A 24,048-nucleotide genomic window follows, 5' to 3' on the forward strand; every position below is an offset into this window, starting at 1 on the left:
GTGAATGAATGAATCAATCAATACGTTGCCAAACCTTACATGACTGCCTTTTGTTCCTACCCTGGATGCTGCCCGCCAACTGGCCTGGCTGCCCCCAAGGGCAGGGATGTGCCTTTTCCTATATAACCCACTACACAGCTAAACATAGGGACGTAGGTTGAGGGTGAGGGCAGGAGAGACACATGCTGCTGCTTCGGCCCACCCTCGTAGCGGTCAACACAACCCTGTCCACTCCTGCTGCCAAGAGCTTTGAGGGCGGGAGAGGCGGATGAGACTCACCCACCCCTTGGATCAAAGAAGTCCAGATTCCTCTATGGGACAAGCTCTTGCAGGAGAGAGGGGATCAGCCTTGGCCTGGGGCGGCTGGGGTTGGGGTTATGCCTTCTTCAGGGTTCGGTTCTTCTCCAGGGAGCCTGTCAGTGGCAGGCAAGGTGACCCAGAGCCCACAGAAGTAGGCCCAGCAGAAATGAGGTTCTGCCTGCCCCAGGCAGGATGCTGTGGCTTTGATAGATCAGAAACCAGAGCCTGGCCATGAAAGGACTTTCATGCTTTAGATAAAACTGGGTTTGGATGGATTTGGTTTTGGCTCGTTTGTGCCTACCTTTTACATTCCTTAGATAAAACTGCTCCTGACCATCTCCACCCACGCAGCACGTGCAGTAAGAAAGGGGCAAGGATATTGGTGGCTCTCCTTGCCCATATATAACCCAGAGAGAAAAAAGAAAGTGGTGTGCGGCCCTTGCTGAGGCAGCGGAGACAGTGACCTGATGTCCCCAAGAGATGCTCAAGCCGTTCCTCAGAGCAGGTAGGCTCGCTTGTGCAGGAAATAGCATTGTTTCATGGAAAGTGTGGACTTTAAAATCAGACCCACTTCCCAGCAGGGCGTTGCTTCATTTTCCTGGGCCTCCGTTTCCCACTCTGTAGACTGGTTGATGGTGTGGGCTGCTGTGAGCACCAGAGGAGGGCTTGAGCAGAGTGCCTGGCGTACAGAAGGCCCTCAGTGAACAGCAGTTATAACTGATCCTCCTCATTCAGGAGACAACTCCATCACCAGGAGCCTGAGAAGGGAGCAGTTTAGACCACTCCTACCTGCATGATGTGGCCAAGAAGGCCTCTGGCCTGGAGAGGCCCTGGTGCAGCTCGTGTTGGAGCCAGGGGAGAGGAGGGGGTCACTAACTACCAGAGTGAGAACTGGCTTCCAGTCTGCAGGCTCCCCCCGCCCCTACCCTCCCTCCCACCCACCACCTTTGTCCAGGCTCAGAGCTCCTGGAATGTGGAAGCAAGAACCTGGCAACTTCTGGCTTTCCTTCCTTCTCTCCCTGCCTCCTTCCTTTATTTGTTACATGGGCTGTAATTAAGGAGGGAAAATCTGTGAAAATGAAATGATTCCGAAGGGGCCGAATAGAGACTGGCCAGGGTGAGGGGTGGGGGGAAGGAATTGGAGGAAGGTTGTGCCCTTCCTGCTTCTTGAACACCCTTTGAAGAAAGGATTCTGGAGGAAGTGCTGGGAGCCACCCCTTGCTGCCTCTTGTGGAAACCCAACTGAAGGTGTACAAAGCCCTGGGCCAGACAGCACTGACCAGGCCTTACTCAAGAGGATGGTAGCCTGGTGGAGGAGACAGACACCTACATAGATAACTATACCGTGGATGACAGCCGGAACCTGTGCCCCTGTCCAGACCTCTGTTCTCTTCTTGACTTGCTGAGGAACAAGCCCTCCAGGACAATGCCTCATGGGGAAAGTGGGGCTCCTTTTAAATTTGTCCAAAATGTAACCTCCCTTTTGGGTGGTTCCTTTAGGTGGCCTCAGAGAGAGACCACCCAACGCAGCCTGGGGTGGGGATGGTCAGATAAGACTTCCTGGAGGCAGTAACATTGGCACAGGGCTTTGAGGGCTGCTCAGGAGTTTAGCACCCTGGCACAGGGCTAGGGGGAAAGTAGAGTTGAATTTTCAGTCAGAGGGAGCAGCCTGTGTGAAGGCTGGTGACAGGTTGGTGCCCAGTGTGTGAAGGGAATAAGGGATGTGTGCCAGTTGTGTGTGAGCATATGCTTCCTTTGTGGCTCAGACAGTAAAGAATCTGCCTGCAATGCAGGAGTCTAGGGTTCAGTCCCTGGGTTGGGAAGATCCCCTGGAGAAGGGGAAGACTACCCACTCCAGTATGCTTGCATGGAGAATCCCATGAACAGAGGAGCATGGCAGGCTACAGTCCATGGGGTAGCAAAGAGTGAGACACAGCTGAGCGACTCATCACACACACACACACACACACACACACACACACACAAATCGGGGCAGGGAGGTCAGGCAGCCTCAAATGCTGTCCTCAGGAGCTTAGGAATCTTGGTCTGTGGATGACAGAAGTCATCTGAGGGGGCATCTATGCCCCAATTTACAGGTGAAGGTCATGACAGAAGCGCTGAGATGTGAAGACCTTGCCCAATGTCCCCAAACTGTGATCTGGGGCTGGAGGGCAGGCGCCAACCTCTGCTTGCCTCTGATAACAGTGTTAATGACTCTAATTCACTTTAGTCCATTAACGAGTCTTTATTGAGCAGAAGCAGGCGCCAGGAGTGTGCGGGTGTGAGCTGCCACGTGGGCCTCAGAGCCCTGCTCCCAGAGAAGACGGCCACGTGAGCCTCCCTAGACAGCCATCTAGAAGGCCAAGAAGGCTCCTCCTGCCCCCTGTCACCACCCTGGGGCTGCAATGATCCTCCTGGCCAACGAAGCCTCCACTCAGGGAGCGGATGGTAGGCAAGGGGGCAGGCTATCACTGTAATAGCTTGTGACCTAGCTTCAGCCTGCTCCTTCTTAGGCGCCAACCTAGACCTTAAGAATGTGGTGGGAGTGTGTGTGGGACTGGGTCAGGTGAGGCAAGGGTTTCTTCCCACCCGACAGAAGGATACAGAAGCAACCATAGCAGCAGCCAGAGGAAGAAGGGAGGGGTCGTGGCACCCAGAATGAGCCCCCTGGCCAGCTGCCCTCTTCAGCTCCCAGTGTGTGCTGGCAAGGGGAAAGGTGGGGCTATTGGTGGGCCCCCTGAAAGAGGTTTAGGAGCTCAGGCTAATGGCAGGGTCCTAGAGCACAGGAGGACCCGACCCTTCCGCTTAGCCTGTAATAGGAACGAATTATGGTTATGCATGAGACCTCATGATTATGAATGTTAGGAAGAAGCCTAAATGCTTCCAGGGGCTGGCTCAGCTAGGCTTGGGACAAGGCAGAGGTCTCTGGTTTCCACCATCCCTGTAGAACTAGGGCCCAGGAACTAGGGCTGTGACGTATGTGGCTGACAGCTGTCAGAGCAGCTGGAGCAAGAGCCCCCAGTTGCTGCCTTGGCTCTACTCCTGTCTTTCCCTATGATGCAGAGCAAATCACTGCCCTGCCTTAGACCTCAGCTATCCCATCTGCAGAATGGGCATGCATGCTAAGTAGCTTCAGTTGTGTCCGACTCTTTACAATCCTATGGACCTTAGCCCACCAGACTCCTCTGCCCATGGGATTTTCCAGGCAAGAATGTTGGAGTGGGTTGCCATTTCCTCCTCCAGGGGATCTTTCTGACTCAGGGATTGAACTGTCTCCTGCATTGGCGTGCGAGTTCTTTGCCACTAGCGCCACCTGGGAAGCCCTGCAGAGCGGGAATAAGCCTCAATTCAAATGCCTCTAGGGGTTGTGCTGAAGGTCAAATCCAAGGGTTGGATTTGATTGGGTTGGATTCCCAATCCAATTTGAGTGGATTGGATTCCCTTGGAAGTTTAAGAAGGGTCTTTAAGAGTCAGAGGTTGCTCAAGACTCTCAGTCAAGGTCCCAGAGAAGCAGTGCTGCATATTAACTCCTTTCACAGGCTCAAAAACAGTGGCCCAGAAAAGTGGAGAGACTTGACCAAGATTACACGAGTAGGTTTCTAAGCCCTGTGGCCTTGCCCTGGTCAACTTTAGGACCCTGCACAGGGCTGCTCTCCCTAGCCTAGGCACTTATGCTGTTTCCCGTCACTCCATCAGGGCTTTCTGAGCCATTTGTTTTTATTGTCTGTATGTTGGGTGGCCTGCAAGAGGGGCTGGCGTCTGCCTGTGAGTATAAAACTGACAAAAGGCACTGGCAGAGTGTGGAAACTGTCAGCAGAGCAGCCGCCTGTGAAATTAACATGATATCGAAAGCGTCAATGTTTATTTACTGGAAATATCTGGACAGGATGCAAAACAGGCCTGCAGCTGCTGCCTCAAGGGTGAGGATGAGGGTCACTTGGCTTGTCCCTTCTCGCCGGCTACCAGGCCCTGCTGGCAGAATCAGCTGACCCCCTGGTTGAAACTCCCCTCCTCTTCTTGACTTGCTGAGGAGCACGCTCTCAGGGAGATGGTGCGGCTTCATTTAAGGTTATCCAAAAGTGATCTCCCTCCTGTCCCAGGATTCCAGAGATGGTGTGTCTTGGATCTGGTGAATGAGGATGGGTCCTTGTTCCCATAGCAGCCTTCCCCAAGCCCCAGCTGATTGGGCCAGGTTGAGGTCACCTGACTAAAATGTGGCCAATCACAGCGTGTCTCATGGGAATTTGAAATAGGGGCACAGAGATTAGGTTAGCAGCAGAGAACTGAGACTGGAGATTGTGTTGGCCCCAGGCAAGGGCTACCATCTCGGGGTGGGTGGTCAAGCTCAGCTAGGAGCACGCGATGAGTGAGGGGAAAGCTTGGTTACCGGAAATGAGGAAGAGAAAAGAGCAGATACATGGAGGCGAACAGAGATGAGAGACCTCCTAGCTCCTGGTAGAGATAGACAGAGACACATGGTTTTCAGCTTAGAATAGGGAAGCCTCGCAGTTCATTGTGCATTTGTGTTTCTTCCCATTTCTCTGTAACCTGACATTCAAAGTATACTTTGGGGGGAAAGGGCCGAAATCTACTGAAACAGGCCCTAAGACAAGATTGAGCCTCGGACTTGAAGTGACAAGAAACACACACAGATAAAGTGTGGGATTAGCTAAGAAGACGTGAAGGGGAGGTCAGCAGTCCACAGCATGTGGTAGCAAAGCTGCTAACTATTATAGTTATCGGGATCCAGACGTGGGGACCACTGAGAGCCAGGCTCAAGGGACCACAGAGAAAAGCAGAATCAAGAACACTCCCTCTAGCTTGCCTCTGCTTCTCTCGGCATCCGCTGTGTCTTGGACATATGGCTCCTGGTAGCTCCCAGGCTCACATTTCCGAGCCTCAACTCCAGAGAAAAACCAATATTGGCATTCTCTAGTTCTCAAATTCAAGTATCCTAAGGAAGGGTTCTGATTAGCTACACTTGGGGCAAATGCCAAATTCTTGTCCAATCACACCAGCAAGGAGCTGTGGGTTGGGTACAGATTGGCCCAGCTTGTATTGATACCCTCTGCTAAGCTGGGCCATATCTAGGGGATGGGTCCATAAGAAGACAGCAGTTCCTAGTCACATCACATGGTTGGGGGTGTAGGCACCTCACACAAAGCAGACAGAACAATTGAAATCCACTCCATTCTTTGAGCACAGAATTCTGGGGCATGAGTGTTAGCGGAGGGGTCTGGAGACCCCTCCTCTCATGGGCCTCGGTTCTTGGTAAGGACACAAAGAAGAATCTGAGGTCTTACCTGTTGCAAGAAAGTTTACTGAAGACAAGGAAAGAAAGAACAGAGAGAACACTTCAAGAGATAGATGGGCCAGGCCAGGGGAGAAAATGGCCCTGGAGGGCCGGGGTATAGAGTTTTTAAGGCAAGGTCATTTGCATAATCCAGGGAGTCATTGATTGACAACTGCAGGTTATATAACAAGATGCTCTACTATGCATGTCCTTCCCATAATTCAGTCTCAGATGTATGTATTCATGTAATATCTATGAGCAGTTAATGAGCCCAGTGGCCACCACAGGTTACTTTAGTACATGATAGTATAAAGTGTGAGCATGAGCTGTAGGGAAAGTCCTGCCAGTCGGCCCGTGGGGAATTCTTGCAGCACCCCAGCTATTTTGGAGTACTGATGGGGGCACATTTGGGGCAAGGCTGGTAAATTGCTTGGTGGGATTAGGTGGCCATTGGATGTTTAGCTGAAGGGGCCACCTCTCACTGCTGTCTTCTAACTTCCTGCCTAACATCAGGCCTGCTCCCATCACCTACTTCTCTCCAGGGGACACAGGTTGGCATCTACTGATGACATCTGTGCAGTGTGGGACTGAAAGCCTTTTTCTACTTCCCCTTTTGCTACTTGGAAGTTTTCATTGCACTTAAGCTGATTTCCACACCCTCCCCCCACCATGATGACATGTCAGGATCATGGATAGGTGGTAAATTACCATTCAGCCCAGTGTTCCCAACTTGACTGGTGACAAGAATCAGCAGAGCACCATCCCAGACATTTGGATTCAGTATGGCTTGACTGGGTCTGGGAATCAGAATTCTGACTTTGTCTTGTCTGGAGGATGACTTGGGAATCACTGATTTAGGCCATGCAGGGTAAATATCTCACCTGGTCTAAGAGGGATAGATGACACCACGGTGTGGACCCACCCTGGGAAGTCTTGTAAGTGGTGGTCTGCACACTGGCTGCACATGAGAATCCCCTGGGGAATTCGAGAATCCTGTTACTCAGGCAGCACCCAGATCAACGAAGTCAGGACCTCTGAGAGCAGGAAGTGTTTTTTCTTTTCTTTTCTTTTTTTTTTAGTATTTATTTATTTATTTGGCTGTGTTGGGTCTTAGTTGTGGCTCATGGGATTTTCACTTCAGCGTACAGTCTTCTCTCCAGCTAGACGTGGGCTCCAGAGCACATGGATATAGTTGCCCCTGCGGAACATGGGATCTTAGTTCCCCTACCAGGGATTAAACACGTGTCTCCTGCATTGGAAGGCAAATTCTTAACCACTGGGCCACCAAGGAAGTCCCTGAAAGTGGGAGTTAAATAGCAGTTTAGTTGCTTTTAGTTTTTAAAGGTCCCCTGGTGATTACAGCGTGCAGCCAGGGTTGAGAACCACATTGATCTAGAGAAAGTCATCATTTCACTGCACTCACACTCTTTACAGACACCACCCCGCCCATAGCCTAAAAGAGGTGGCTTTCCCTATCTCCTGGCCCCGCCTCAGCTGATTGGACCAACGGTGGACGCCGCATGTAATCCTGGCCCATCACAGTTTCTCTTGGGAATTTAGAATTGAATGCAAAGGCTGAGTGAGTGCCCGTGGAGAGCTGAGGTTGCCCTCTTAAGGGAGCTGTGCTCAGTCAGACACCCCCTGTTTGGGCAGCAGAGCAAGGAGCAGGTGACCTGAGCCACTGTGCAGCCTGAGGCTGAGCCAAGAAGAGAGAGAAGTGGTTTCCTATGATGAATTTCCCTTACGGCAACTCCCTTATTAGACTCCCTTGTGGCAATCCTGATGGCAACCCCCTTGTTAAAGAACATCTTTAAATGGACTTCTGTTCATTGCACTCAAACTGGATACCCCAGCCCAAGAGCCATCCACCCACCTGCAGCCTCCACAGATCCACCCTGGAGGCCCAGGGAAGGGCAGCAGCTGGCGCCTACTGGGCACACGCCACAAGCAGGCACTTTCCGTGGGTCTTGTCTCCAAGCTTCCCAGCACCCCAGTAAAGTGGGAATGAGTATCACTCTTCTAAGGGGAAGTGCGGTGTTGTGCCCCAGGCTGCCTGACTGATTAGTGTGGAGAGGAGACATAAAACTGGGTGTGCCAAACCACTTCCAATGCATCTCGCCGGAAGCCAGTTATGCAGAGCAGGGCCGAGTGGAGGTCTTGCTGCAATAGGGAGTGGGGGGCTGCTGCTTGCCCTCCCCCAGAGCAGGGACAAAGCATGAGAGGAGGGGGGCTGACCATCTGAAAACAGTCCACCTGGGGCTCAGGCCCTGAGTTACTGTGGGAGACCTGAGGCCCAGGGAGGCACACAGGATATTCACGGCAGCTGAAGCTGTGACCACGCTCTTCACCACTGTCGCTGTTCACACACAGGCTGCAGAGTGCTTTGTGAACCAGCTCACTCCCACCCCATCCCATGTCCTCATAATGCCTGGTCCTTGTTGCTCTGATCACAATTTAAAAATATGTATTATTTGAGTGATTGGCTGGCTGGAGTCTGCTCCCCTATCAGATTCTAAGCTGGGCAGGAACTTTCCTCTGAACATTCCTAGTGCCTAGCCCAGTGCCTGGTGAGAGGAGGTGCTCAATGAATATGCTGAGAATGAGGAAGAGAGAGAGTGCTCAACAGCAAGAATTATGACTCCATTTTCTAGATGGGGTGTGTGAAACCCAGAGAGGGGAAACCAAGTGGTTAGGATCAGTCAGGAAGCAATGAATGGCTAAGCTGGGCGAGGACCTGACCCAGAGCAGGGAGGGAGGCCCAAGAAGACACAACAGAAGTGAGATTTCAGAATGGCTGTAGGCATGAACAATCCTGGACAAATGAGTGTGGGATGGATGCCAAGAAGGGCCCCATGGGACTCCGGGTACGAGACCTTTTTGTCCCCCATTCTTTGTAGGCAAGACTCCAGCAGCTTCCATGACCTTCTCTGAGTTCCAAAGGGAAGAGCAATTGCTAATCAAGCGAGGAGCAGCAACGAAACCACCTGAAGCAGAGGCTCATCAACATTAGGACCCTTGCTGTTGTTCAGTTGCTCGGTCGTGTCCGACTCTTTGTGACCCCATGGACTGCAGCACGCCAGGCTTCCCTGTCCTTCACCATCTCCTGGAGTTTGCTCACACTCATGTCCACTGAGTCAGTGATGCCATCCAACCATCTCATCCTCTGTTGCCCCTTCTCCTCCTCCTCCTCTCAGTCTTGCCCAGCATCAGGGTCTTTTCCACTGAGTTGGCCCTTCACATCAGGGGCCAAAGGATTGGAACTTCAGCCTCAGCATCAGTCCTTCCAGTGAATATTCAGGACTGATTTCCTTTGGGATTGATTGGTTTGATCTCCTTGCAGTCCAAGGGACTCTCAAGAGTTTTCTCCAGCATCACTTCCAGCAAGTGGAATGAGCAGCTCTCTTGGCAGCTCTCTCCAAGGCTGAGAACCACAGGCCTGACCCAGAGCAAGCAGGAGGTGGGCCACAAGCTGAAAGGCCTGCAAAACCTCACTACAAGGCCCATTAGAAAACGTGATTTTTTTTTTTTTCAGTGTGGACCATTTTTAAAGACTTTATTGAATTTGTTACAATATTGCTTCTGTTTTTTAATGCTTTTTGGCTGCATGTGATATCTAAGCTCCCCAGTTCAGTTCAGTCGCTCAGTCGTGTCCGACTCTTTGCGACCCCATGAATCGCAGCACCCCAGGCCTCCCTGTCCATCACCAACTCCCGGAGTTCACTCAAACTCACGTGCATCAAGTCGGTGATGCCATCCAGCCATCTCATCCTCTGTCGTCCCCTTCTCCTCCAGCCCCCAATCCCTCCCAGCATCAGGGTCTTTTCCAGTGAATCATCTCTTCGGATGATGTGGCCAAAGTACTGGAGTTTCAGCTTTAGCATCATTCCTTCCAAAGAAACCCCAGGGCTGATCTCCTTCAGAATGGACTGGTTGGATCTCCTTGCAGTCCAAGGGACTCTCAGGAGTCTTCTCCAACACCACAGTTCAAAAGCATCAATTCTTCGGGGCTCAGGTTTCTTCACAGTCCAACTCTCACATCCATACATGACCACAGGAAAAACCATAGCCTGGACTAGATGGACCTTTGTTGGCAAAGTAATATCTCTGCTTTTCAATATGCTATCTAGGTTGGTCATAACTTCCCTTCCAAGGAGTAATCATCTTTTAATTTCATGGCTGCAGTCACCATCTGCAGTGATTTTGGAGCCCCCCAAAATAAAGTCTGACACTGTTTCCACTGTTTCCCCATCTATTTGCCATGAAGTGATGGGACCAGATGCCATGATCTTAGTTTTCTGAATGTTGAGCTTTAAGCCAGCTTTTTCACTCTCCTCTTTTACTTTCATCAAGAGACTTTTTAGTGGTGTCATCTGCATATCTGAGGTTATTGATATTTCTCCTGGCAATCTTTATTCCAGCTAAGCTCCCCAACCAGGGATCAAACCCACAACCTCTGCATTGGAAGGCGAAGTCTTAATCACTGGACCACCAGGGAAGTACCTATCCTTGTTTTTAATGTTCCTAAACAGAGAGAAAGAGGGAGAGAGTTGAGCTTGTCTATACAATAGGGAAAGACAGCTATGATTGGTTGTCACCATGGGCTCTTAATTTCTGTCCTGATGGAACAAGTCTCCCACTTGGGCAGGGCACCCAGTATTGGAATGGGTCTGGCTGTGTGTCAGGGACAAGCCCTGCATAGCTCACCGCCTGTGAGTCTCCTGGTCCACCGCCCCACGCTTGTTCTGAATGTCCTGAATGCAGGTTGGGGGCTGGAAGCTGAGTTGAGAAGGTACCAATATATATAACGGGGAGTCCATAAGAATAATAACAGTAGAAGCAAACACTGATTGGCCACTTGCTCCATGCCAGACACCATTTGAAGTGCTTTGCAGGCATGATCTAATTCAATCCTCACAAGTTACATGGGCAACCTGCCCAGAGGCACACAGCTGGTATGTGGCCGAGCCAAGATTTAGACCCAGGTCGTCTGGCTCCAGATTGCACGCTCTTAACATCCTACACTTGCCACTGTGACCAGCCTTCACCTCTTGGTATGCTTTGTGTTTCAATGTGATTCAAGTATCCAAGGTATGATTTTGCCTAATCCCAGTGCTGGCAGGCCCTTAGGCCAGGGGATTGATTCAGAACTGGGGATTCAGCAATGATGAGGAGGAAAGAACTGTTTGGGGAATTGACCTATACCATGAGCTGAAGGTTGCCAGGAAAAAAGTGGGCGTGTGCGTGTGTGCGCGCGCGCCCGCGCGCACGCCCGCATACATGATTAGGTAAGGGTAGGGGTATAGGGAGCTTCTTAAGCAGTGGGAAGAACATTTGGGGAGGTCTGGAGGGGAAGGAACTTGGGCATTTCAGGAAAAGGAGGTCAATGCAAGCTCTTGGGAACCCTCTGGAGCGAGGAAACCATCCTGGGTCCTAAAAGCTCCCCCAGAGTCTTTGAGCCAGGTCCCTTCACAAACCTCCCGGGCTGAGTCCCACAAGGCACTTCTGGCCAGAATGCTAGCCTGCCGCTCCCATCCAGGTGGACGAGCACCACTGCGATTTCTCTTGGGCTCAGTATATCCGTGCCTCTGAGGAACCCCTACTATTCCTGCCCTCAGCCTAGTCGTGCCTTCTAACCCTGTAAGAAGAGAGTTCGGGCACAAAGGTCTGAAGTGGGGGGTGGGGATAAAGGGAGGGTCCCTCGGCCAAGCTCCTCGCGGCCGGCCCCTCCCAGTCCTAAGCTGGTCGCCTAGGAGACAGCTCCCGGTGCGCTCTCATTGGCCAGCCCGGCTCTGAGGGTGGGAGCGAGGCTCTGGGCTGCTTTCTGCACGTGCACGTGCGTGCGCGGGCTCACGTGTGTGTGCAGGGTGAGGGATCCTTGAGCACCGAGGGGGTCTGGGTGCCCAGCGATCCCAGGAAGGAGGGAAGCGGCGTGAGGCGGGGCGTGTACTCTTGGGAGGACCCAGATGGTCAGAGCTTGGTTGGTGGAGGCTCAGCCAGGGTACACCTGTGAGCTGCGGGAGGGGGCTGTCCTGTAGATCTGTGCTTTCCTGAGTGCTTGGGTGAGAGGAGCCAGTGTGGTATACCAGTGTGAACAGCTATTATCTGTACCAGAGTGTACACTGAGGGTGTCTGCTTGCTTCAGGGGAACGGCTTGAGTGTGGACACATAAATTGCTGCCTGTGTAGGAGAGTGTATGGGTCTGTATAAATGTGAGCTCTGCCGTGTGCACGTGTACCCACTGGAGTGCATGTGTGTGTGCACGTGTGTAGCAGAGAAGTGTACATCTCCCATACCTCACATCTTTCCTCCATAGGCTCTGAGACATCGTGTCACTCTCATACTCAAGCGCCCACCATCGCTCCCCACTGCCCCATGGCACCCTACAGAACACCCACCTCAGCTTCCCCAACCCCGTGCACTCAAGTCTGCCCTCCCTCCCCCAGGAACACGGAGAGTCACCAGGATAAGGGGTTCTGTCCCTGGTGCAGGGAAGGCTTCACGGGCAGCTGTGAAGTGTTCAAAGCAGATTTTTCTAAAACTAAGCCATGGGGGCCTGGAGCAGAGGGCCTTGGGACCCTCAAAAAGCTGAGACTTACCTTTTCTCTTCCCCGCTTGCTCTCTTTACAGGAATGGTAACCTTCCCTTACGTCCCCACTGCCTGTGGGACTCTGGACTCCACAGCTGTGGGGTGTTTACAGGTGTTATTCCCTCAGCCACCTCCCTGCCCCATCCTCCCCTGCCTGCCAGGGAAGGCAGTTTGGGAAACTTTCCTCTTTTGGGAGGAGAGCTGGGGGCCAGCTAGGACCTGGGAGCCCATCATGGCCTCTTCAGCCCTCTGCCTCACCTCAGAACAACCTCCCATCTAGCCCACCCTTCCAGCAGTCCTTTCTACCTCTGGGCAACTGCAGGAGCCCATCAACCTTGCCATGTCCCTGTCCCTCCCAGCTGCCCTGTAGGACAAAGGAAACAGCTGTTCTCCTGGCTCCTGGCCAGCCAGGTGCCAGCCAGTGGCTGACCGGGCAGCTCTGCCCAGCACTTCGGGTGGCAGAGACTTCCACCAGTCCTTCCATGGCCCACCTAGACTCTCTGGCAGAGGGTCTCGTCCCACTCCCCCTGGGCTGTCCTGCCTAGACGAGCCCTGGGGGCCCATCTGGTCCAACCCTAGCTGTGCAGAGAGGAAGGTGACGCAGAGAGACAGGGGTGCACCCCAAGTGGCAAGAGACTGGTAGGCCCCCCAAGGAAGACTTAAGGTGACCTCCAGAGTATGTAGGGGACGGGTGCTCTGATGTCTGGCCTCTGGGGCTTTGGCGGTCCCAGCTCCGGACTGAGAGGCACCTGAGAAAGGCTGGGGGGACTGGGTAAGCGGGCCTGAGGTGGCCAGGGTTGGGGCAAGTGGAGGGGCCGGCAGGCCCCGTGGGCCTCTGTTCCAGGTGACTGCGCAGTCGGTATGGCGCATGGCCAGGGGGATTTATGGGCCCAGGCGCAGGGCTAGGCAGTAAATGTCGTTGTGCTAGAGGGCTGTAACTCTGCTTCGCCTCAGCAGCAGTGTGGGGGCAGGGAAGTGAGACAGGGGACATCGCTGAGTTCTGGGGGGAACCCTGAAGCTGGAAAGGAGTGGGGAGACCCAGCTGGTATTGTCCTCTCTCAGGCACTTGGGAGGGTCGGCCCAGGGACCGGTGCAAGGTCACACCAAGCAGTGTCTTCCCCTCCCGGTGCTGGGCACGGGGCAGAGCCCAGCAGATAGACACACAGAAAGCCTCACTCTAAGCCGGCTCCATGCTGCCCGGGGCAGCCGCACACCGCTTCCCAGCTGGGGCTGCTCCCTGTGCCCTTGGCATGACCCGCAAGAGGCTCCAGTGCTGGCAGGCGATGGAAAGGGAGAGGGTTTACTGTGCCTGTGTCTCCTCTTTATGACGCTGTAATTTTTTCATGAGCTATGTAAATCTCTGCTGGTTGGAGAGCAAAGTTAGGGCCTCCAGCTGCCCCCCTCTTCTGGGGCTGGGTGCCCCTGGGGCCAGCCTGACCTTGTGCTTCCCATGGAAAAGCTTTCTGGATGCAACAGTGGTTGCCATCCTCCAGTTCAGCTGAGTCAGATCTGGTGCTACTACTGACTCATTTTGTGACCTTGGACCTGTCACTCCCCATCTCTGAACCTCAGTTTGCTCATCTGCAAAATGGGAGCACACACTGTGCCTTGTGAGGTGCCACGTCTTAGCTGTGCAACTCTGCGCAATAGCTAAGCCTCTCTGAGACTTGTATTTCTCATCATCAAACAGGGAGACGGTCATGCTGATCACTGCTCTGGGCTCAGCTCCACTCACACTAGGCGTGGAGGATCATTGAGAGGGTCAGCAGTCCTCTCGCCTGCCTGGCTTTCTCTTTCCTCTGCTTCCAGCTTTATCTCCAGCTTCTTGCCCCTTCTCTGTTCCCCTGGAGCATCCTGTCACTCCATCCCTAGGATTGGCTGTCTCCATGGTGGTGTGTCTCAGCCCAGACTGGGAGTGAGGGGTTTGGACAGGGTGGAGCTGGTGGGAGGGACAGGGAGGGAACAGCCAAGCTCTATTCCTGCTTGGGTCATGTCCAGGGCATGACTTGGCACAGGGGTTGGGGTGTGAAGGAACTGGGAGAGGAGGGGGCTGAGGCTGAGACCCTGGGGCATCCCTCAGTCTCCGTGGCCCTCAAGTCCACAGCCTAGCCTTCCCAGACCCAGAAATCACCTGGCCTGGGCTGGAGTATAGAATGAGCCATAATGGGTTTATGAAGAGTCTGTAAATCCCTTTAAAGGCTAAGCAGTCAGTTCCCTGGTCTTCCCTGGTGGCTCAGAGGTTAAAGCGTCTGCCTCCAATGCGGGAGACCTGGGTTCTATCCCTGGGTCCGGAAGATCCCCTGGAGAAGGCAATGGAAACCCACTCCAGTATTCTTGCCTGGAGAATCCCATGGACGGAGGAGCCTGGTAGGCTACAGTCCACGGGGTCGCAGAGTCGGACACGACTGAGCGACTTCACCTCACCTCAGTCAGTTCCCTGAGGCAGTCAGAGCCAGGGCTTAGATACATGGCCACCGATCTCAGACCCCTGCCCTGCAGTCCCCAGTTGCCTGGCAGGTACCAGGGCCAAATTGCTGGGTCCTTAGAACAGGCTGCTGGGCCTTGTGTAACATGCTCTGATCTCAGGAGCCCACAGAGACGTCTGGTCGACTGGGAGCCAGGAGGCAGAACTGATCAGCAGAAGTTTTAATCATGACCCCCACCCATGTACTCACACACCTGTGCCAAAGCACACTCCCTCACCAAATCATTCCCATCCCACAAAGGAAAGGGGCTGGAGGAGGCAAGGGGACTCTATCCACTTCACAGATGAGAAGACTGAGTCTAGAGTAGCTCAAAGTAGAGACCTGCTTTCTTTTGTCATGAAGTACTTGTGCCCTGAGTATGAATCCTGGCTTGGCACCTACCTGGTGGTAAACCCAAGGACTACTTTTCCTCCCTGAGCCTCAGTGTTCTCATCCAAAAGGCAGCACGTGGGCACATCCTTGTGAAAGGATAAAATAAGAAATGTGGGTGACGTGTCTGACCTGGTGCCTGGCACAGGCCTTGAGAAACAACAGCTCTTACTATGGTTGCTGTATTACCACTGGTGTCCCTGCCACCTGCTTTTGTTTGAAAGGACAATGCACCAGGGGCAGCAAACTTAGGTTCGAGTCCTAGCTCTTACTTACCAGCTATAGGTCCATCTATAGGTCTGTAGCCGTCACTAAGCCCCATGTGCTCAGTTACTTCAGTCGTCTCTGACTCTTTGTGATCCTATGGACTGTAGCACGCCAAGCTCCTCTGTCCATGGGATTCTCCATGGACACTGGAGTGGGTTGCCATGCCCTCTTCCAGGAGATCTTCCCGATCCAGCGATCAAACCTGCGTTTCCTGTGTCTCCTGCCTTGCAGGCAGGTTCTTTACTGCTGAGCTACCAGGGAAGCCCCCTAAGTCCCCTGCTCCTGGGTAAACTTGTAGAGAGATCTGTGCACCAGTGAGCGGTTCCTCAAAGGGAAAAGGCACCGTTTCCCATGGAAGTTCCTGGGGAGGATGACTTCCATCGGTGGCTACGTCGACCCTCGCATCCAGCACGCCGTTTCACCATTTGACTTTGCAGCACCTCCACCCCTGAATCTAGGTGGGCCTTGCCTTAACCAATGGAATGCAGTAACGGTGAAGCTGCGGGACTTCTGGCCTAGGCCTCAAGAGGCCTGGCATCTTCCATTTAGGCCTCCCGGAGCACTGAGCTACCATAAGGAAGTCCGACTAGCCTCCTGGAGGGACCGTGTGGAAAGAGAGAAGCCTGCCAGCCTCCGGTCCTCCTAGCCTCCCCAGCTGAGACAACAGACATGGGCAGAAAGCACCCTGGATCTTTCAGCCCCAGTCAGGGTTTCCTAGCTAACACCGGGGAGAGCAGAGATGAGTGGTCCTGACCAAACCTGCCCAGCTTATGAAGCTGGGAACAAATGAATGGTTGCTTAGTTTTGGAGAGCGACAACAGATAACTGATACAGTTCTAGCGCTTTCTGTACGGTCTTTACCCAGACTCGGTCTGGGTGGGTGGAGCTCCCTGGCATCAGTTGATTGGACAGGAGATGAGCCCCTGACTCAGAGGCCGCTGAGGCATTGGCTGGCCGCTGACCAATCAGATTTTTTCCCTCTGGAGCCAACGAATGAAGAGATCAGAGATCCTAGCAAGGAAGATTATGAAGGCGGCTGAAGGTGGGTTTTGGAATGGGAGCTGAGGATGACTTTCAGCCCTGTGCAGGCTATCATGTCACCAGGGGACATCAAATGGGGGAGAGCTCCAGGAAAGCTGATAGACCGTGGAAGCAGGTTCTGTGAAGGCCCCAGTAAATCACTTCACTCCAGTTGGTCTGCTCTGACCTTGCTCCTGGGACCTCACAACCCATGACTTGAGGCAGTGAGTTCAAGGCTAAAGGTCCCCTGGGACTCTTTAATAGCTGCCCAGGGTCTATACCGCTCCTCTGGCCACTCTTGTTCTATCCTGGGCAGTCAGGGGTGAGAGCTTAGAGTCTGCTACCACCCTCCTCACATGGGGCCCTAAGCCTCCAGTGGGAAATCAGAGGATATGACCAGGTTTGGTCTCTACCCCAACCCCACTGGAGTTCCAGCTCTTTGGAATCCCCATCGTGTTCCCCACACAGTAGTTCAACCACCACTTCTCTGCCTGTCCATAATGACATCATGCTGATAAAAGTGGTCACTGTTGTGCACCACACAGGTGCCACACCTGAGATGATGTTTGAACCAAGGTCTGCCTGACTCCAAAGTCCATGCCCCAACACCACTCTGCTGTGTGATTCTAGGCAGGCTATTTTCCATCTCTGAGGGGTACACTGGGGTCGGTATTGGGGGGGGGGGCAAAGCGTTTGCTGCTCCCTCGAATACTCACCCTGCTCAGTGCCACCCTATGGTATGATGTCTCTTGCTGGAAGCTGTCTTTGGTCTTGGTCTTCTGGGAAGCAGGCTAAACTCTCAGGATTTAGTATCTTGCCCATTCCCCAGTAGCTTGGACCCAGGGTGAAACGTGAGCAGAGCAGCAAGTATCCTATAGGACTTGATGAGAAAGGACACTCTGAGCCCACAACTCCCCTGGGTCTGAGGGAGACTAGGGCCGTGCAGTGAGTGGTATCCATTCCTACTCTTTCTCTGTCGGAGGCTGTCAGCTCATGGAGAAATTAACCCCTCCAGCCTGACATTCCATGATATTCCACCTTAAATCTCAGGATTTTCAGCAGTTGAGTTCAGTCTTCTTTAGGTGAAGGTCCCATGGTTAAGAAAGGGCCACATCTAAACCTAGGTTGCCGAGCTCCCAGCGTGGACTTTTACCAGTGTCCAGGTTCCTTTGCTTGGGCTAACGCAGTCCCTTGACCCAGGGTGCTCACATTCCCCTGAACTGACTCTCTCCCCCATCCGAAAACAACCTCACAATTTTCCCATGTCCTGAATTTCCTCAGGGGTCCAGTTCCTTCCCAATAGCCAAGACATTGGCCCTGCTCTTACCAGAACCTCGTGAGGCCCCAGGGATCCTGGAACCCCAGAGGGGTTAACTAACAATCCCCTGGGTGCCTTCTGAGTGAGGACAGTGTCCACCAGGGAATCAGGGTTGGGGTGACGGAGAGCCTGCACTCTGGTCTCTCTCTGGAGATGGATAGGGTTCCTGGGTTCTTGAGCCTCATGTGAGACCACTGGCCTCTTGTTGCGTACACGCTGCCCACCATGTTCAGTGACTCCTCTCCCTTCCCTTGACCTCCCCAAAGTTGTCTCCTGCCAGATGGGGGTCGCCAGGCCTGGTCCTGAGAAGCCCTGAGCCAGGCTTAGAATTCTGCAGCTCTAGAACTTCCAGTGCTGGTCCTGTTACTGAGAAGCTGCGTGACTTTGGCTAAGCTCCCACCTTCTCTGGTCCTGGCTCATCAGCAGAGTTGGACTCAACAGTAATGAACATCCCCACCACTGGCAGTGGGTTTACTGAGTGCCAGGCACTACACAGGTGGCGCTAGTGGTAAAGAACCAACCAGCCAATGCAGGAGATGCAGGAGACCCAGGTTTGATCCCTAGGTTGGGAAGATCCCCTGGAGGAGGGCATGGCAACCCACTCCAGTATTCTTGCCTGGAGATTTCCCAAGGGCAAATGAGACTGGCAGGCTAGAGTCCATGGGGTCCCAAAGAGTTGGACATGACTGAAGCGACCTACCACAGCACAGGCATTACATCACTCAACAAATATACCTATGCCCCCTCATTTCACCTCCTAACGACCTGCATAAGATTGTCTTTATGCTACAGATGAGAAGACCAAGAGGCTCAGAGGGGTTAATCCAAACAGCTAGTAAGTGCTAGAATAGGACCTCAAACTCAGATCTGACCTCAAACCTGAGTCTTATCATCACTAGTCTAGGCTGCCCCAGGTCCCCCAAGGACCAGCCACCTTTTCCGCACCAACATCCTAGGATCCTATAGAGAGAGAGGATCCTATTTCTTCTCAGGGATGAAACCACAGTTCAGAGGGCTTGAGGCTTCCCCAGAGCCAGGGACAGTCTAGGGTGGTTGTTGGGAGATGTGGACAGTGTACAAAGACCACACCAGCTGGGAGCCTGGAGCAGAGCCAGCTCTTGGAAATGTCTGTAAATTGAATGAATGAGTGACTGACTGTTGACTCCATGCCAGACTCTGCTCACCCTGCCATCCCACCAGAGGCTTGGTTTAGAAGTTGCTAGGCATGCCGTTGGGCTTCCCTGGTGGCTCAGATGATAAAGAATCTGCCCGCAATGCAGGAGACCTGGGTTCAATCCTTGGGTTGGGAAAATGCCCTGGAGAAAGGAATGGCTACCCACTCCAGTATTCTTGCCTGGAGAATCCCATGGACAGAGGAGCCTGGTGGGCCCCAGTCCATGGGGTCGAAAAGAGTCGGACATGGCTGAGTGACTTTCACCTTCACTTTCCCCAGGCATGCTGCTACCTCGTTCATGCCAGCTTGGGTGGGGGGTGTGAACCCAGAAGGAGCTCTGACTGGAGGAGCTGCATTCTAGAAGTGTCTTGTTGTCGAAGGCTGACTTGTCTATTGCTTCCCCTCACCCCCAAGCTCAACTAAGCCTGTGCCTATGGGTTCCTGCGTCGCTGGATTCTCCCCTAGTCCGAGGGTTAATCGGCAGCAGGGTCGCCCTGGGCCTACTGTGGGGTGGAATCCAAGAAGTACCTGAGGAGAAAGGGGAAACTTGGAGGGGTGAAGGCAATCATCTCTGAACCTGGGGCCCCTTCCTGTCCAACAGAGGTGGGGGGAGGTGAGCACGCGGTCTGCAGGAGGAGCTACTGGCTCTTCGCACTTCTGTCTCCAAGAACATCCCTTTCCAGGGCTGCGTCCGGAGCACCTCGGTTTGGTGTGAATGAACAGGGAGCTCCTGACTCTCCTGGTCAGCTCACATGCAGGTGGATCCCAATCCCAAACTGGGAACCCTTCAAAGCCCAGGGTAAGCTCAGAGTAAAGCCTGGTGGAAGATGAGGCAAGACTTGGGTGGTGACCTGGGTCCAGGCAGTCCTCAGGATAGCCCTAGAACTGCCTTCTCCAGCCTCAAAGACTGGGTGCTCTACACAGGAAGTGGCATAAGCAGGCATTTGATAAACGCTTATGGAAAGAAGGGTTGGAAAGAGATGGTGTTCCCAGTCCCTGGATAGGTCCAGGTCAGCTGCAAGGGGCTTCTGTCTGGGGGGGCCCGACACCAAAGTGGGTGGAAGTGATGATGCTCATGGGCTTAGGACTCCCCTGGGGGTCTAGAGCCCCGGCCATCCAGGCAAAGGTTGTGGTCACCACTGGGCAGCTGTCCTGGGCAAATCCTCTGGAAGTCCATGTAGGTGGCCCACCCCTGGCATGCCCCCAACCCTGACCCCATGGAGATCGCTTAGGAGCCCTGCCCCCCACGGTGAGATAATAATGACCATAATGAGAACAGTCACCCACACATGTGCACAGCGCTTTACAGGTTACAAAGTGTTTCACATACATCATCTCATCAATTCCTCACAACAGCCCTGTGAGGTAGGCAGGGCGGGGAGTAGCGTTTCCATGTATACAGATGTGGCAGCTGAGGCCCAGAGAGGGTTGATGATCTGTTCGAGGCCACACAGCAAGTTGGCAATAGAGCTGGGACCAGAGTTAGGCCTCGGTGCCAGGCTCTCTCCACTGACTGTGCTATCCTCCAGAGGATCCCAGCCCCTGTCCAGAGTCTCAGCCACACCCGAGCCAAGCCCCCCTGCCCCCTGGCAGTAGTGCTGCCTGGCAGCTCAGCAGACAGGCCCTCATCCCCACTGGGCAGCCCTGTCCCCTCCACCTGCTCTCTGCAAACAGCCAGCCCAGAGCTGGGCCCAGACCCACCACCCAATCTGCTCCTGGTGACTGCCCTGGCAGGGTGAGCAGGCAGGCAGGTGGGGCTGGAACCTCCTTCCCTGTTTTCCTGAGTGATCCCTCCCCACAGGGGAAGAGAAGAGAAAGGAGGAAGAGGAGGAGGAGGAAGAGAAAAAACAAGAAATTGAGTTGGAAGAGGGCCCTGGAGCAATCAGGACGTCAAAAGTTTGCATTCCGACTAGCTATAGGAAATAGCTTTTTTTTTTCTCTTTTTATTATTTCAAGTTTTCATAAAAATCCATAATTATTGAAACCCAAGTTACAGAGGAAGTTCATAACTTTTTTATTGAACTATTGACTGTGCCGCATGTTGGTTCGTCAGCTTCCGACTCCAGTCTGTCAACGAGTGCCCCTGTGTAGGTGGGGTCCCCAGGCCTGGACTTCTGAGGTCCTGGTAGGAAGAGGGCAGGCGGTGATGGCCGGCGGGGGCAGCAGGGGACGGGGTGGGAGGGAGAAAAAGTGTGTGTGCAGAGGGGTCGGGAGGAGGTGGGAAGGACTGGGGAGCCCGCGGAGGGCGGCCAGGCCCCTCCCCCTGCCCGGCGCGCCCGGGGGTCCCTGCCCCCCGCCCCGTCCTCATATCATCTTCATGTTGAACTTGCGAGGCGCGTCGGCGGAGCTGATGCCTGCGTCCGACTTGCGGGGCACGTACTCAATCTCGATGTTGTGCTTTGTGTTGCCCTTGCCCCGGCTCCAGAGAAACAGCAGCACCAGACAGAAGAGAACGACGCCCAGGAAAGAGATGAAGCCCATGGTGGTGGCGATGATGAGGGTCTTGATGTCGAAGGGGAAAGGCACGGTGGCGCGGGTGCTGTTGGCCTCTCCCTCGCCCGGCTGGTTGGAGATGAAGGCGAAGGTCTTGTTGGGCTGATGGGGCCAATCCGGCGAGTAGCTGCGCACATGCAGGTGGGCAGGCATGGAGTCGTTGCCGCCCGCGTTGGCCGCGATGCACAGGTACGTGCCGTTGTCCTGTACCTGGGCGTAGCGCACCTCCAGAGTGCCGTCGGGGAAGACCGTGAGCCGCCCGTTGCTCTTGGCCGAGACCAGGTGCTTGCGCGGCGAGAGCCAGAGGATGGCGGGCGGCGGGTCGCCATCGGCCCGGCACACGAACTGCACCGTGTGGCCCTCGTCCACGAACACCTGCTGGGCCTTGCGGTCCCGGATGCGGGCGCGGCGGCAGGTGAAGTAATTGGGCAGGAGCACGTCGGGGAAGTCCTTGAACTCCTTGCCCTGGACGAACTCGGGCGTGGCACACGTGGGCTGCTGCCGGTTGAAGTTGAGCCGCCAGCGGCGCCGGAACACCCACAGAAGCCGGCAGTCGCAGGCCAGCGGGTTGGAGTCCAGGATGAGGGTCTCCAGGTTGCCCACCGAGTGGAAAGCCGACTCCTCCAGCGTGGTCAGCTGGTTGCCGGAGACGTTGAGCACGCGCAGGTAGTTGAGGCCGCGGAAGGCGTAGGGCTCCACCACGGCCAGCTGCCCCCCCACCAGCTGGATCTCCTGCAGCCTGAGCAGCTCATGCAACATGGAGCCCTCGATGGTGCTGATGGGGTTGTAGGAGAGGTTGAGGAAGCGGAGATAGACCAGGTGGCGCACGGCCAGGTAGGGCACAGCGGTCAGGTTGCAGTGCGTGATGGACAGGGACGTCAGGTTGAGGCCGTAGAGGCAGTTGGGAGTCATGGTGTCCAGGTAGGGCCAGTGCGAGATCTCCAACACCTTGAGGCGGTACAGCCTCTTAAAGGAATAGTCCCGGATGGCATTGATGTTGAGGTGCCGCAGCCGCAGGACGATGAGACCGTGCAGGTGGGACAGCGCCTCGGTGGGGATGGAGGTCAGATTGCATTTCTCCAGCGTCAGCTGCTCCAGGCTATTGAGGCCGCTGAAGGCTCGGTGGGAGATGTAGACGAGGTCGTTGTCGCCAACTTCCAGCGACTTGAGGTTGTACAGGTCCTGGAACATGTAGTCCAGCAGGATGACGATCTTGTTCTCGCTGATGTCCAGCTTGGTCAGGTTACTGAGGCCGGTGAAGACGCCCAGGGGGATGAGCTTCAGGCGGTTGCTGCGGAGCCCAAGCGTCCGGAGGTTGAAGAGGTTGTTGAAGGCGCCGGGCTCCACGGCGCTCACGATGTTCTCGTTGAGCTCCAGCTCCTCCAAGTGCGGGAAGCTGGCAAACTCGTCCTGGTTGAGCGTTTTGATGCGGTTCTTGCCCAGGTCCAGCAGGCGGGTCTCGGTGGGGATGCCTTCGGGCACCGCCACGAAGCGCTTCCGGTGGCAGAGCACCGCGCGGTCCTGGGCGGAGCACTCACAGCGGGGCGGGCAGCCCGTGGCCGAGCCTGACAGCACCGAGCCCAGCACCAGCAGGAGGATGGGCTGCCAGCAGGCCAGGAGGGGGCTGGGCATGCTCCTCGCGCCCCCCGCCAGCATCCTCTCGCTCACCTGCGGCCAGGAGCAAGCACAGGACAGAGAAGGTGGTTAGAGGACACTGTTCGTTGGTTCCCCGCCCGACCCTGTGTGCCCCTGTGCCCTCCTTCCCCGTCAGGATGTCCCTGACCCAGAGAGAGAGGCAGGGGTCCAAAGTGGCATACAACACCCGTCGGGGTTGTCAACACAGTGAGGTCCAGATACCCAGGCCAGAGGAACTCCTGCTGTTCCCTCCTTGCCCCTTACCCTGCCCAGAGCCCTTCTAAAGGACTGTCCTACATCCCTGGGATCCAATGGCTTCATGGAAGGGGTGAGATCACTTCCGGTGATCCTGGAATTGGCACCCTAGGCTGTATCCACCTCCTTTTCATTTTACATTTATAGGCAATGGGACTCCCAGCATGCATCCCACCCCGCCACCTGGCACCCTGAGCTTCAGCCTCCCCTGGTGCTCATCAGAGATAAAGCTAGACCTGCTGAGCTGCCCTCAGGGCTCACAGAGGGGCTCAAAGGGGCTCAAAGGCTGAGCCCTCTAGGAATGGCCAACAGACCAGCACATCTGGGCCTCAGTTGGGAAAGGGCTTCTGAGGCTACTGGGGTCCACCCTCTTGGCCTTCAACTTGAGCATTTCCAGGCACAGAGACCATGGCCCCCTCCCTATCAACAATGTGCTGAGCCTGAAGCCAAGAACCCTGGGCAACCAGCATACCCAGTGGTTCCTGCCAGTGTCTGTGAGTCTGCTCCCCATGGGGTTTCTGAATCAGTGGAGGGCACCCCCTTCCAGAAAGCCAGGACTCAGCCCTGAGGCCTCCCCAGGGAACCTCTGCAACTCTCTCAGTCCTCCAGGTCCCCATGGTGACCCACCCAGGCTCCTGAGCTCAGGATCCTGCTCTTCTTTCCTCCAGGAATGCCCCCACTCACGTGTGGAAGCCCCATTTTCAAGGCCTAACTCAGAGTCCACTGCTCTGAGAAGCTTTTTCTGATGCCCAGTTGGAAGTGTACTTCCCTCCAAAGAACACCACCCCTGCCCCCCCAACAAGGCTTCATCTGTCTGTCTCTCCAGGTTCCAGTCACTGTCTTCCAAGTACC

General features: G+C 54.6%; 1 protein-coding gene across 1 annotated transcript; it reads right to left on the reverse strand.

The window, feature by feature from the left end:
• Nucleotides 1-21,117: 21,117 nt before the first annotated feature.
• LINGO1 (leucine rich repeat and Ig domain containing 1) lies at nt 21,118-22,971 on the reverse strand. The gene has a single exon (XM_068991566.1). It carries the CDS (start codon nt 22,960-22,962, stop codon nt 21,118-21,120), a length of 1,845 nt encoding a protein of 614 aa, XP_068847667.1. The 5' UTR covers nt 22,963-22,971.
• Between the last annotated feature and the right edge of the window lie 1,077 nt (nt 22,972-24,048).

This window comes from Capricornis sumatraensis, chromosome 19, assembly GCF_032405125.1.
Source record: "Capricornis sumatraensis isolate serow.1 chromosome 19, serow.2, whole genome shotgun sequence".
Classification (NCBI taxonomy): Eukaryota; Metazoa; Chordata; class Mammalia; order Artiodactyla; family Bovidae; genus Capricornis; species Capricornis sumatraensis.

Bases quoted from the DNA above. Each gene is read 5' to 3' on its own strand.
- LINGO1 (XM_068991566.1), bottom strand. From the start codon at position 22,962: ATGCTGGCGGGGGGCGCGAGGAGCATGCCCAGCCCCCTCCTGGCCTGC.